This window comes from Anolis sagrei, chromosome X (genome assembly GCF_037176765.1).
Source record: "Anolis sagrei isolate rAnoSag1 chromosome X, rAnoSag1.mat, whole genome shotgun sequence".
Classification (NCBI taxonomy): domain Eukaryota; kingdom Metazoa; phylum Chordata; class Lepidosauria; order Squamata; family Dactyloidae; genus Anolis; species Anolis sagrei.
In genome coordinates this window covers 41070596-41084195 of record NC_090034.1, presented here as the reverse complement: position 1 = coordinate 41084195, position 13600 = coordinate 41070596, and the positions used below count along the sequence as shown (strand labels likewise).

Here is a 13600-nt window from a genome sequence, read left to right as displayed (position 1 = left end):
AGACATTGATCCTTATCCCAGCTCTGGAAGCATTCCAATGAACGAAAGAAGGGGGAAAAAACAGAGGTCTACCTGGCAGTAAGAAGGAAAATCTGCTTTGCTGGAATAGATCAAGGTGTATCTAGGGCTCATTTAAAAAAAATTGTAATGGTTTTCTTATCTATATAATTAAAAATGGAATGTTCATTTGTGGGATTAACATAACTCAAAAACCCCTGGGCAAATTGACACCAAATTTGGACACAAGACACCTATCAGGCCAACGAGTGACCATCATTCATAAAAATACTGGAAAACACAGCGGAAGGGACTTAGAAAGCCAAAAATTAAAAATACATAACAATGCATTCGCAAAGCCCAGCACAAACACACACACAAATATATATACACACATGCAAACACACATATATACACACACATAATACACACATAAAACACATATACACAGACTGGGCCACAGCAACATGTGGCAGGGGATGGCTAGTATCTATATAAATAAAAATTGAATGTTCATTTGTGGGATTAACATAACTCAAAAACCACTGGACAAATTGTCACCAAATTTGGACACAAGACATCTATCAGGCCAACAAGTGACCATCACTCATAAAAACAAGCAAAAAACAAACAAACAAACACACACACAGAGCTGAAAGGACTTAAAAAGCCAACAAAACAAAAAATACATTACAACACATGTGTAACACCATATACACACACACACATATATACATACATACACACACACACATGCGCAAACACACACATATACAAATATATATACACACAAAACACATATACACAGACTGACCACAGCAATGTGTGGCAGGGGACAGCTAGTATACAATAAAATTTAAAAAAATAGGTCAAGTTGGAGCTGGGAATAGGCAAGGGCATCTAACATGCAGGTGGTCTAACTAAAACAAAAACCCAAAAGTATTTTAAAAACCACCCAAAAAAGTACTAGGGATCAGGGGAGGTAGTTTAAAAGGTGAGAGAAAAGGTATAGGTAGAAAACATGAACTTCCAACCTTCTTTACCATGGTAAGGGGTTTATTTCTGTTTCTAAGAGTAGGTAGGTAGATGCCCCTGGGCCACCAGAAGCAGGGAATGAAGTGAGATGCAGTAAAACACTCACTTTGTGCCCAGGAGACCCTGGTATAAACCTTGCAACTCCAGGAAAAATGCTAGAAATCAACATTTTTCAGGCATACCAGGAATGCCAAGAAAAGATGGCAGAAGGGGGAATGGATGTGGATGTAATAGTGGAAGAAAAGGAGAGTAGCTTTCTACAAGTGATCAGGTCAGGAGTCTGGCAAGAGCCATCTGTCCTCTAATGGAGATGTCACCAGTCAACCAATAAGTGAATCAAGTTTCTTTGTTTCACTTCTTGCCCTCCTGCCAATGTACTCCTTCAGGCACTGCGTTGCTCACACGCACACCACCTCCATCCCATTCTGCAGAGATAGTAAGTACATACCGAATTCTGAGTTCTGTTGGGGAGCAGCCACTTCCTCATTGTTGGCTTCACTGGCCATTGAGCGGGTGATGCGACCCTTACGTCGGCCCTGGCTGTTGGCAGTTTTGCGCCCTTTTGAAGCAACGGCTTCTTTTTCATCATTGTCTTCACCAGATGTGTCCTCATTCTTCTCCCTACATAAGCCAGAATGGAAGGAATTGACATTAAAGGAATCAACCTTCAAGCAATGTCTCTCATCTCTGCCTCCGGCCCTTGAAGGAGAGACACTTTCCCACCATGTTCTCTCTCTCCTGCAGCAGGCTGCGGTTTCTCATCTGTGTCTGCTAAGGGACCTAATGGAGACAGGTTGAACACTAGGGCAGCCAAATCCTCTTGGCTTCTCCTGAATCTGTCTTCCCAAAAGGGACCTGCTGAAAATCACACCATGGAGCCTAATGCAACCAAGCCAGATGCTCCTTCGAGGCAAGGATTAAGGCCCATTAGAGAAAGTGAGCAGTCTGCCAAGTCTTCCAGAAAAGTCAAGTGGTGCTTATTTTGCTCCACTGTTAACTGAAGACCACAGCTGCTCCTATTCACTGTTGCAAAGCTGTACTGCACAAGTGGGTGGGAACAAATGGAATGGGCCTTGAACTAGTGTCTTGTTGCACTGCAGTCAGAAATCAAGACCTAGCACTTCCATAGCACTCAGAGCAGTGCTATGGAGCAAGAGAACACGTACCATGCATTCTGAAAATCTGGAAAATGAAAGTGAGTGAGAGAGAGCGAGCCCGTCCAGACAGTACCTTTATTGTGGTTAGTCCCGCAATAAAGAAGGGACTGTCCAGACAACGTTCTGTACAGTCCTGAATTAATTAGCTACAAACCAAGAAAGCACTGGTTTGTGGCGAATTATTTAGATAGTGGATTTATTCTGTGCCTTCTTGTAAGGTGTGGGATAAATCTACTACTTCCGGTGTCTGGACTGCAGTCCAGACACCATTCCCATGTGGGAATAACCAACCCCCTTCCCTGCCACTCTCCTGGTGCGACATTTCTCCGCAAACGGGATAGCTGCTCCAAGACTATTATGGAGGCCGGGTAAGTTTATTTTACTTTTCAAAGGGATCTGGGGGCTTCAGGGGAGTAGGGCCTCCAGGTGCTCTTGTGGCCAGTTCCACAAGAGCATCTGGAAATCCATCCCAGAGTGCGCTTTCTGGGGTGGTGTGTGAACAAGCCACCAAGAAGATCTGTGTTTTTAAAACACGGATTCTCCTGGGATAAAGGCTTGTCTTGAACTGCCCAGAGAGAGAGAAAGTGCAGTTCTGGAGCCTGAGTGTTTTGTGTAACATAGTAGATATGGAAATGAAGAGAAAGCATGTTCAATATAACCACAAACCTTTTTTTTGGTACAAGAAAAGATTGCATTCACATCTAATGTGATGAAATTATTTCATTTTTGTACTTAAAATAGTTCTGACATTAAGCTTGATGTCCAACAGCTGAACATACCTCTCTGGGGCAGAAAAGATATGCTCCCTCTTCCTTTACATGAGAGACAATCCAATAGTTGATCTTGTGTGGTTTTATTTGAAAATCTGTCTTAAATTTGATTTTTAAGATTTTTCATGAAACCTCTACAGTGCTTTTATGGAATCCTAGACTTCCACAGAATACAATTGAAGAATCACTGCTATAGAGGCTGTTGAGGATTTTATTCAACAAATTAGAAACTCTACTCGCCCCCTGCCCCCCCTCCCCCGGCAAAAAGAAATTGCCCCAAATGTCATCTAGGAGACATGCTGTGCATTTCCACCATATTTGTGCCCCCACACAAACCTGAGATCAGAGGACTTCAATATGGAATTATTCTCATTCACTTCCGTTTTTAAAAAAGGACTAGTCCTAGGTCTAAAATAGTGGAGGAAGGGTACAAAACATGGTGAACATTCACCCTATATTTCCTAGAGTACATTTGAGGAGGGAATTTTTTTTCTTGTTTTTACAGAAGCAGGCATGGTGAAGGGGTGCAGTCCCCAAGGTCTTCTAGGTGGCTGATGCTTTCCACAGTTGAAATTTGTACCCCATCTATCTCCTAAAATAGTGCTTACAAAGCTAGTTTTACTCTACTGTGTACAAAGAGCTGATTGCGATTTGAGCCTGGCTTTGGCTACTAGCTTTTGCATAATGGAAGACTGTACCTCAAGGGCTATGAAGCGGAAGCAATAAGCAGGTGCTCTGCTGCTAGCTACTTGTTTCCTCGACAGAAGAAGTGGTTAGACTTACTTTGTCAGTTCCTCTTTATCATTCTCAGCTTCTGTCTTTTCTTCTTCCTTCTCCATATCTTTCTCTTTTTCTTTTTCATCCTTTTCGTCTTGGCTGCTACGGGGCATCTGTTGCTGCTGCTGAGATATTGGGGCGAGGGAATAGAATCAGTGAACTTGAGCACAAGGATGGCATTAAAAACAGCTGGGGTCTATTCAGACTGCACATTTATAATGCTATGATTCCACTTTAAGTGCCATCTAATGGTGGAATCCAGGGATGTGCAGTGTAGGGTCAGACATTTAGCCTTCTCCCTCAGAGCTCCTCTCAGGACTCTCCAAAATAACAACCCCAGGATTCCATAGGATTCAGACATGGCAGGTAAAGTGGAATCCCTGTGTGAGAATCCCCAGTGAGAAACAGGCCCCTGGAAAACTCACTAAGACTTGAAAATAGAAACCCAGAAGTAGCAAACTCCAAATAACGGGTTACTTCTAATAAGCATCATCCTCCCATAACTTGGATACAAGTAAGTTATATCCTGACTGTAATATAATGGGGTAACACCACTCTTTCACCATAACTGTTTTGTTAGTTTTAGAGTTAAAGGGGGGTGGGATCATTACTCAGGTATGTTATTTCACATTCCAGCAGCGTTCTGAGGCCGTTGTCATTGCTCCCCCCCCCCCCCAAAGTTAAAAACAACTATTTTAGTTTATTTCTGAATAAAAAGAAAATGATTAGGCACAATTCAAAACTGTTAGTTCCAGCTAGAGAAGATCAGCTGAACTTGCAAAAGGTCTGATTTATCAAATTCACATTCATTCAATGGGTTTACTCTTGCTGTAACTAACAACTGGATTTAGGCTTTACCTTTATTTTTTTAAGTGTTAACAATAATAAACTGGGAAGAGAGGTGTGTCATCAATTTTTAACTGAGTAATTATGATTAAAAACAAATTTTCTAGCCTCTTGAACAAACACCAACACATGCACACACCCCTTCCCCACAGTATTATTGATGCTGTTTGATAGTCAAGTGCCGCTATACATAAGGCATTTAGAATCCCAGAATTGGAAGACACCTTGTGGGCCATCCAGTCCAACCTCATTAAGCCAAGAAGGAAAATCACATTCAAAGCACCCTTGACAGATGGCCATCCAGCCTCTATTTAAAAGCTTCCAAAGAAGCAGCCTCCACCACACTCCAGGGCAGAAAGTCCTGTAGTTTGAAGCCATTGCTTTGCATGCCAGTCCCCAGGGCAGTGGAAAACAAGCTTGCTCCCTCCTCCCTATGACTTCCCTTCACATCTTTATCCATGGCCCTCATCATGCCTCCTCTCAGACTTTTCTTCTGTAGGCTAGACATGCCCAACTCTTTAATCCGCTTCCCATAGGACTTGTTCTCCAGATCCTTGATTCTTTTGAGTTGTCCTCCTCTGGACACATTACAGCTTGTCAGCCCCTCCCTTCAATTGCAGGGCCCAGAACTGGACACAGTGTGATTCCTCGATAGGCAGAATAGAGGGGTAGCATGACTTCCCTGGATCTAGACACTAGACTCCTACTAGACACTAGACCCATCGGTTTAAAATCACTGATCTAAGTCATTAACAAAGATGTTGAAGAGAATTGAGTCCAGGATGGAACCCTGCTTACGGCACCCCAGTCATCACTTCTTTCCAGGATGAAGAGGAAGCATTGGGGAGCACCCTCTGGGTTTGTTTGCTTAACCAGTTACAGATCCACCTAACGTAGCCCACATTTAACTAGTTTGCTTGCCAGAAGGTCATGGGGGATCTTGTCAAAGGCCTTACTGAAATCCAGTTACGCTAAGTTACATCTTACTTAGATTTTAAGTCTATTTCATAACAGGCAACCTAAGTTTATACTACATATATCTTGTTAGACTTTTAAGATTCCAAAAGACTCTTTTTTTCTTTGCATCAAGGTAGTATGATTAACTCCCAAAAATATTTTCAGAGTGACTTATAAATAAAATAACAGCTGCAATTCTGTATGATTCAACGAAGTGTAGAAAAGTGACTGCCCCAACTATATCCAGTAGGCAGAATCACAGAAATGGCTGGATATGTTTATGTAATCAGATGTAAAATGATTAAGGTCTCCATAGGACCCTGGCAGATATCATTTACATCTGGCTATCGGAAGGCACTTCTGCAATCCTGTCTGCTCTCCATAAAGAAAGGGACATGCATGTAATTGGAGCTTCAGAGTATGTCCAATAAATGGAGAACAGCAGATTTGCCCACCCCCCAAATTCAGTTCCCCAAAAAGAACATGCAGATGTGTAAGGTAACGCTACTATGCATGTGTTATGTTCCTAACAGGAAGCAGAAAACTTCAGAAAAAAGTGCAAGGGTTTACAAAGTAGATTGTGGCTGTACATGGGTAACAAACTTCAACAAATGATCTACAAACAAGTCTTCAATAGATTCTTGGAGAAGCTGATTTTCTTAATGTACAAAATCTCATATAAAGATTCTCCAACAGTGTTAAATTGTCACCCCATCCCATGGTCCTTGCTGCTCTTTCTTCCTCTTTCAGAACAGCTTTGTACACACTGAGCCTGTTCCTTCACCTGCTAGACTGGGCACAGTGAAGCCACAGTGCATCTATTAAATCTGATAGGCAAGTTTTGCAAAGAGCCACTTATTTACCCAGTGGAGCACAGTTCAGAGGAAGGAAATGACAAACCACTTCTGAACGTTCCTTGCCTAAGTAAACACTATGGAAACCATGGGGTCGCCATAAGTTGACAGGCAACTTAAAGGAACATGCAGCACACATCAATTAGTGACTGAAGGGTGCACAATTCTTACTGCTGTGCTTTACATTTAAACTGTGGGTGGTGAGGAGGTATAGTGGCCTTCATTATCAGATTTGGTTGGTCATCTAAAGTAAATCACATAAGGTTTCTGAATAGCCCCAAATGTTTAAAACAGCTGGAACCCAATGACGTTCCAATATCACCACCCCATTGAATTGCTGAAATCAAAATCTGAGTGGACAATAACAGTGAGCTGTGTTCAGTTCAAGAACTCACAATGAAATCCTGGGTTCTGATCACCTTGATTCTAAATGAAGGTCTGTTCAATAGACCCTCCCCCCACCAAAAAAAACCATAAACTCCAGCACCCCTGCTTTAAAGTTATCAAAAACTCAAGCACTCAGTCTAGTGTCGGAGAAGTTGGACGTGACTCACTGGAAGGTGACCAGACAGCAAAAGGATGTGGCTCTCATCCCAGTTTGCTTTACTCTAGTTAAAAAACCCTTTATTTTAGAATAAATAAATGAAAGTATAACTCCGGCAGAAAATGAATGCCTGCATTCACAAATGCATGCATACTCACACTTATCTCTGTTGTCTGTGATTTTTTTAAAAATTATGTCAATCCAATAAATATCAATTAAAAAAAATCTCCTAACTAACACAACAAATTGTAAATCAGAATATTAATTACAGTTTACAATGAGTCTTACCATCAACTATGATATCTAGACCTTATCCTGAACACCTTTCTATAAATCCTGTTCTCGTGCAGGAGATAAGAGCTTTCGCAAGTGAGCATTGACATATTCAATAAGAGAAAGTCACTATTTTTCCACCACGTTGTCCTCAAGTTTCTCCATAAACCAAGCATCCTATACCAGGTTTCCATTGATAAATTCCCATTTTTCAATCCTTAGCAATTTCCAATCTCACAACAGTCAGAAGGAAGCCATCAGCACTTCATATTTCTTTTTTTATCCTCAGATACCAAAGTACAGTAGAGTCCCACTTATCCAAAATAAACGGGCAGAACATTGGAGAAGCGAAAATGTTGGATAATAAGGAGGGATAAAGGAAAAGCCCATTAAACGTCAAATTACGTTATGATTTTACAAATTGAGCACCGAAACATCATGTTTTACAACAAATAAACAGAAGAAGCAGTTCAATACACGGTAACGTTATGTAGTGATTACTGTATTTACAAATTTAGCACCAAAACATTGCAATGTATTGAAACAGCTATGGATCTGGGTGGGAGGCAGACTGTGTTGGATAATACAGAATGTTGGATAAGTGAAGGTTGGATAAGCGAGACTCTACTGTAGTAAGTAAAAGGAGGGCAGACAATTGACATATTTTTTGTTTTGTAATTTCATTAATGAGACTAATAATTCTCAGCCAAAACTGGGCCAGGCACATGTGCAAATAAGTCCCTTCACAGATCCAGCAAATGATTGTTACCTTGTCGTGGTGCTGGAACTTGAGCACCCCAATGATGCCATGAGTGAAACTGTGAAGGGACAACCAAGACAGGAAGGTCATGGCAAAGAAGTCACACCAAACACGATCCCTGGGAAAGGAAATGGCAACCCACCCCGGTATTCTTGCCATGAAAACTAAATGGATCAGTTCAATCAGAGATATGTCAGTATGCCATCGAAAGATAGGACTCCCAGGTCGGAAGATGGTCAAAATGCTACCGGGGAGGAGCAGAGGATAAATTCAACTAGCCCCAGATGTGATGGCGCAGCTAACTCAAAGCCGAAAGGAAGGCTAGCGGCCAACGGTGCTGAAGGTGAACGACGAATCTCACGTTCTACAGATTAACACTGGATGATACACCAAAAAGAGACATTATTTTCATTACAGGAGACTGGAATGCTAAGGTAGTGTTCCAGTCTGGGATCACAGGCAAGCATGTTCTGGGACAACAAAGTGAAGCAGGACGCAGGCTGATAGAATTTTGCCAAGAAAACTCACTGTGTATAACAAACACTCTCTTCCAACAACCTAAAAGACGGCTTTATACATGGACTTCACCAGATGGTCAACACCGAAATCAGATTGACTACATCCTTTGCAGTCAAAGGTGGCGGACATCCATCCAGTCGGTGAAAACAAGACCTGGGGCTGACTGTAGTTCAGATCACAAACTTCTTATTGCACAATTTAGAATCAGACTAAAGAGATTGGGGAAAATACACCGACCAGTTAGATATGATCTCATTAACATTCCTAGTGAATATGCAGTGGAGGTGAAGAATAGATTTAAGGGACTAGATTTAATAAATAGAGTATTAGAAGAACTATGGACAAAAGTACGTCCCAAAGAAAAAGAAAACCAAGAAGGCCAAATGGTTGTCTGCTGAGACCCCGGAAGTAGCCCACGAAAGGGGGAAAGCAAAAGGAAACAGTGATAAGGGGAGATATGCCCAATTAAATGCACAATTCCAGAGGTTATCCAGAAAAGATAAGGAACTATTTTTAAACAAGCAATGCATGAAAGTGGAAGAAGACAACAGAATAGAAAGGACAAGAGATCTCTTCCAGAAAATTAGAAACATTGGAGGTAAATTTCAGGCAAAAACGAGCATGATCAAAAACAAAGATGGCAGGGATCTAACAGAAGCTGAAGAGATCAAGAGAAGGTGGCAAGACTATATAGAAGATCTGTATAGGAAGGATAATAATATCGAGGATAGCTTTGTCGGTGTAGTGAGTGAATTCGAGCCAGACATCCTGAGGAGTGGGGTTGAATAGGCCTTAAGAAGCCTTGCTAATAACAAGGCAGCAGGAGACGACGGGATCCCAATTGAACTGTTTAAAATCTTGAAAGATAATGCTGTCAAGATGATGCACACCATATGCCAGCAAATATTTAAAACACAAGAATGGCCATCATATTGGGGGGGAAAATCAACATATCCCCATACCAAAAAAGTCCAATGCTAAAGAATGCTCAAACTTTTGTACAGTGGCACTTATTTAACATGCCAGTAAGGTAATGCTCAAGATGCTGCAAGGCCGACTCCAGCAATACATGGAGAGAGAGTTGCCAGATGTACAAGCTGGGTTTAGAAAAGGCAGAGGAACGAGAGACCAAACTGCCAATATCCGCTAGATAATGGAGAAGGGCAGGGAGTTTCAGCAAAACATTTATTTCTATTTTATTGACTATTCTAAAGCCTCTGACTCTGTGGATCATAATACATTGTGGCAAGTTCTTGGTGGTATAGGGATACCAAGTCATATTGTCCGTCTCCTGTGGAATCTGTATAATGACCAAGTAGCAACAGTAAGAACAGACCACGGAACAACAGACTGGTACAAGATTGGGAAAGGCGCATGGCAGGGCTGCATACTCTCACCCAACTTATTCAATTTGTATGCAGAACACATCATGCGACATGTGGGGCTTGACGAATCCAAGACTGGAGTGAAAATTGCTGGAAGAAACATTAACAACCTTCAATATACAGATGATACAACTTTGCTGGCCAAAAGCGAGGAGGAGCTGAGGAGCCTTCTAACCAAGGTAAAAGAAAAAAAGAGAGCAAAAGCTGGGTTGCAGTTAAACATAAAAAAATTCAAGATTTTGGCAACCAGACTGATTGATAACTGGCAAATAGAGGGAGAAAACGTGGAGGCCGTGACAGACTTTGTATTTCTAGGTGCGAAAATTACTGCAGACGCAGACTGCAGCCAGGAAATCAGAAGACATTTACTTCTTGGGAGGAGAGCAATGACCGATCTCGATAAAATAGTGAAGAGTAGAAACATCACACTGGCAATGAAGATTGCATAGTTAAAACAATGGTATTCCCTGTAGTAACCTATGGATGCGAGAGCTGGACTATAAGGAAGGCTGAGCAAAGGAAGATAAGACACTTTTGAGCTGTGCAGCTGGAGGAAAATTCTGAAAGTACCTTGGACCACAAGAAGATCAAACCAGTCCATACTCCAGGAAATAAAACCCGACTGCTCACTGGAGGGAAGGATATTAGAGGCAAAGGTGAAGTACTTTGGCCACATAATGAGAAGACAGGAAAGCTTTGAGAGGACAATGATGCTGGGGAAAATGGAAGGAAAAAGGAAGGGGGACAGACCAAGGGCAAGATGGATAGATGGTATCCTTCAATTGACTGGCTTGACTTTGAAGGAACTGGGGGTGGCCACGGCCGACAGGGAGCTCTGGCATAGGTTGGTCCATGTGGTCACGAAGAGTCGGAAGCAACTGAACAAATAAACAACAACCAAACAGTCACAAACTCTCCAACAGTTAGATGATGACAATTTTGTAATTCCAGCTATATGTACAGGAGTAATATATCATTTACAAATTAGTTGTAATGCATTTTCTTTTAATATGGCAGATTTTGATTTAAAGTAGGTAAGTTCCATATTTTTGGCCAAACAGCAAGTCGTAAATCCATTTCCCATCCTTTCTGAATGCCCAGACCTTTGCAAAGATATCCTCAATTAACCATTTATGAATTGCAGCAATTCATCCTTTAAGTATCAATATATGGCTGAGGTGCTAGTACGTGTTTCCATTTCCTACACGGCTCTAAGGATGGCCAGAGAAAAGAATTTGCAACATCTTTAAAAGGTTTTGACGTGAAGCTGGAGAAAATCACATTTATTTCCACTAATGGTTCATTAAAAGCATTGCTAATGGCACCCTCCTTGAACTCACAATTTGTAGAAAATGAGTCAGTTTAAATGCTGCAAAGGAATGTTCCATATAAAAGAATACAAATTCTCCATTGTGAGATCCAATGTAATTACATTTTTGGGGGGAAACGGGATTTCCTATTATCAGTTATGAAATTATTCATATTTAAAATATGTAGAATGAGGGTATTAATGGTAGTAACTGAAACATAAATAGAAGTTAGAGAAGTAATTGCATTTTAACTAAGGCAATCCTGAGCTTAAGTTTTCATTGTGACTTCATTTTTTATTGCATTCCTTTTATTGATTGGCCTATAATTCCTTGATGGTATTTGATTTAAATGTTTTATAATCAATACTCCAAGATATGTGAAACCACAAAGTTGCAGTGGAAGATTGATAATTTTGCACCATTTCATTCGAGTTTCCAGCAGGGTTTGAAGACGTATTATTTAAGAAAGTGAATCTGGAAAGCAGTAGTAATTTGGCAAGTGTTAGAAGTGAAGTTTCGGGGTTCCTAATAAACAACAAAATGTCACCCGCATAGAGATTGACCTTCTGTTCTTGGGAGGTTTAGCATGCGACATATAATCTTCAAGTTCTCCCTAGCAGCTTCAGTTAAAGGTTCAGTATTGAATGAATAGGAGTGGAGAAAGAAGACAACTCTGTTTAGTGTCTACATTAAGCTTGATTGAATGGGACTCTCTTCTATTGATGTTTATCACCGCCTTGGGGTTTTTATATAGATGTTTAATGGGTAAAAGAACCTTATAGCCAACATTTATTGTCTCCATGATTTGGAAACGATATCTCCATTCCTACTTATCAAAGGCTTCAAGGGCATCAAGAAAAATCAGTGTCGTATGGACGTTCAAAATGTTGGAATATTTAAAGCTCTCCTTAAAGGTGCCAGCCAGCTTGCATGCTGAAATTAATTATATGATTTAATGTAAGATTTGATGGCTGTTACTCTCACAGATGTTTATTTTACAGTGGTTTCTATTGCATATTATTGTACAATATGTATTATTATTATTATTATTTGAAACACAACAAGATGAGTCCACAGCAGACAAGATCACTCTGCTGGCTGTTGCATTGGATCACACGTCGGATACTTCCCAAGTGTCTAGGACTGTGTGATGTATCAGCGAATAATGCTTGCAGATCCCATTAAGGTGGCCTCCTGCAGCTGGGAGATGGTTATTATTATTATTATTATTATTATTCGGAAGCTGCAATGAACTGCTATAATCCTTCAGTGGGTTTAAAGTTTAGGCAAGAGCTGTCAGTTCCCCACAGACTCATCCCAATTTCTTCCCCACTTTGTTTCTCTCCTTTCTTACTTTCCATCAACCCCCAGTTCAGTGGTTCTCACACATTCAAAAGTTTGGTGGGGGATGCAGCTATTAGTATGGAGTCAAAAGACTCAGTTAGCTAAGTCCATGCCTACTCCTTATCTCTTCAGAAATACTGTATACAGTATACTTGTGTATACGTTGACCTCGCATACAAGTTGAGGGCTGGTTTTGGGGCCAAAATTATGCATTTTGATATGACTCTTAAAAATTATTGTTATTTTATTGTTTACCCCACCCTCCACCCCTTCCTCTGGACATACAATTTATACAATAAACTACAGAAATTACATTTGAAATATCAGTCTTCGTTTCAGTTTTTCCACTCCACATATTAATACATTCTCTAAATAATTCCTAACTGGATCTCACATGTTCTTAATCAGTATAACATTTTGTCTATATTGTTCAATTTACAATTTATTTCTACATTTAGCATATTTACTATATAGATATGCTAATTTGTCAGAGTCTACTTTGTTTTATCTTTCCAACTCCTCACTAAAACAATGTGTGCACACACAATTAATTTGCCCACCACTCTTTCCTTTTGCACATTATATACTCCTGGTATCCTTGTATGTAATGCACTTTATTGCCTATTACGATTTGAAGATTTAACATTCTATTAATTTCTCCTTCAATCCTTTCCCAATACGCCTGTACTCCGTCACATTCCCATATCATGTGATTAAACACACCTCTTTGTTTACAACCATGCCAACACCTATCCTTTACCCATGGTAAAAACCGTAAAAGTTCTGCAGGAGTCCTGTACCATTTTTGTAACATCTTCCTTCTTGCTTCCATAGGTACATTATATTTTTCCTTTGCTATATTACTTATGATTTTGATATGACCTTTGGATAAATTGGATATTTTATGGAGAGGGGAAAGCACCAGTGTTGCCTCAGGAGTCAAGCTGCCCCTGGCTGCCACTGCCAGTTTCCCATCCAGGCCTTCAAACGGGTCAGAAGCAGTGCCATAGTGGAGAAAGGGGGGGGGGTCTTTTAGGTTCTTTCAGGATGAACTAAGTTATCATCTTTTGCC

General features: G+C 40.6%; 1 protein-coding gene across 16 annotated transcripts in view; it reads right to left on the bottom strand.

Moving 5' to 3' along the window:
• NCOR2 (nuclear receptor corepressor 2) overlaps positions 1 to 13600 on the bottom strand; it is a 343965-nt gene that overhangs the window by 116937 nt on the left and 213428 nt on the right. For 14 of the 16 annotated variants that reach the window (XM_060785561.2, XM_060785569.2, XM_060785570.2 and 11 more), the window contains 2 exons: positions 3743 to 3861; positions 1481 to 1653 (listed from right to left, as the gene is read on the bottom strand). In XM_060785561.2, coding sequence (XP_060641544.2) covers positions 1481 to 1653; positions 3743 to 3861 — 292 coding nt within the window. The remainder of the gene's footprint in view (positions 1 to 1480; positions 1654 to 3742; positions 3862 to 13600) is intronic. The other 2 variants (XM_060785565.2, XM_060785573.2) reach the window with 1 other exon arrangement.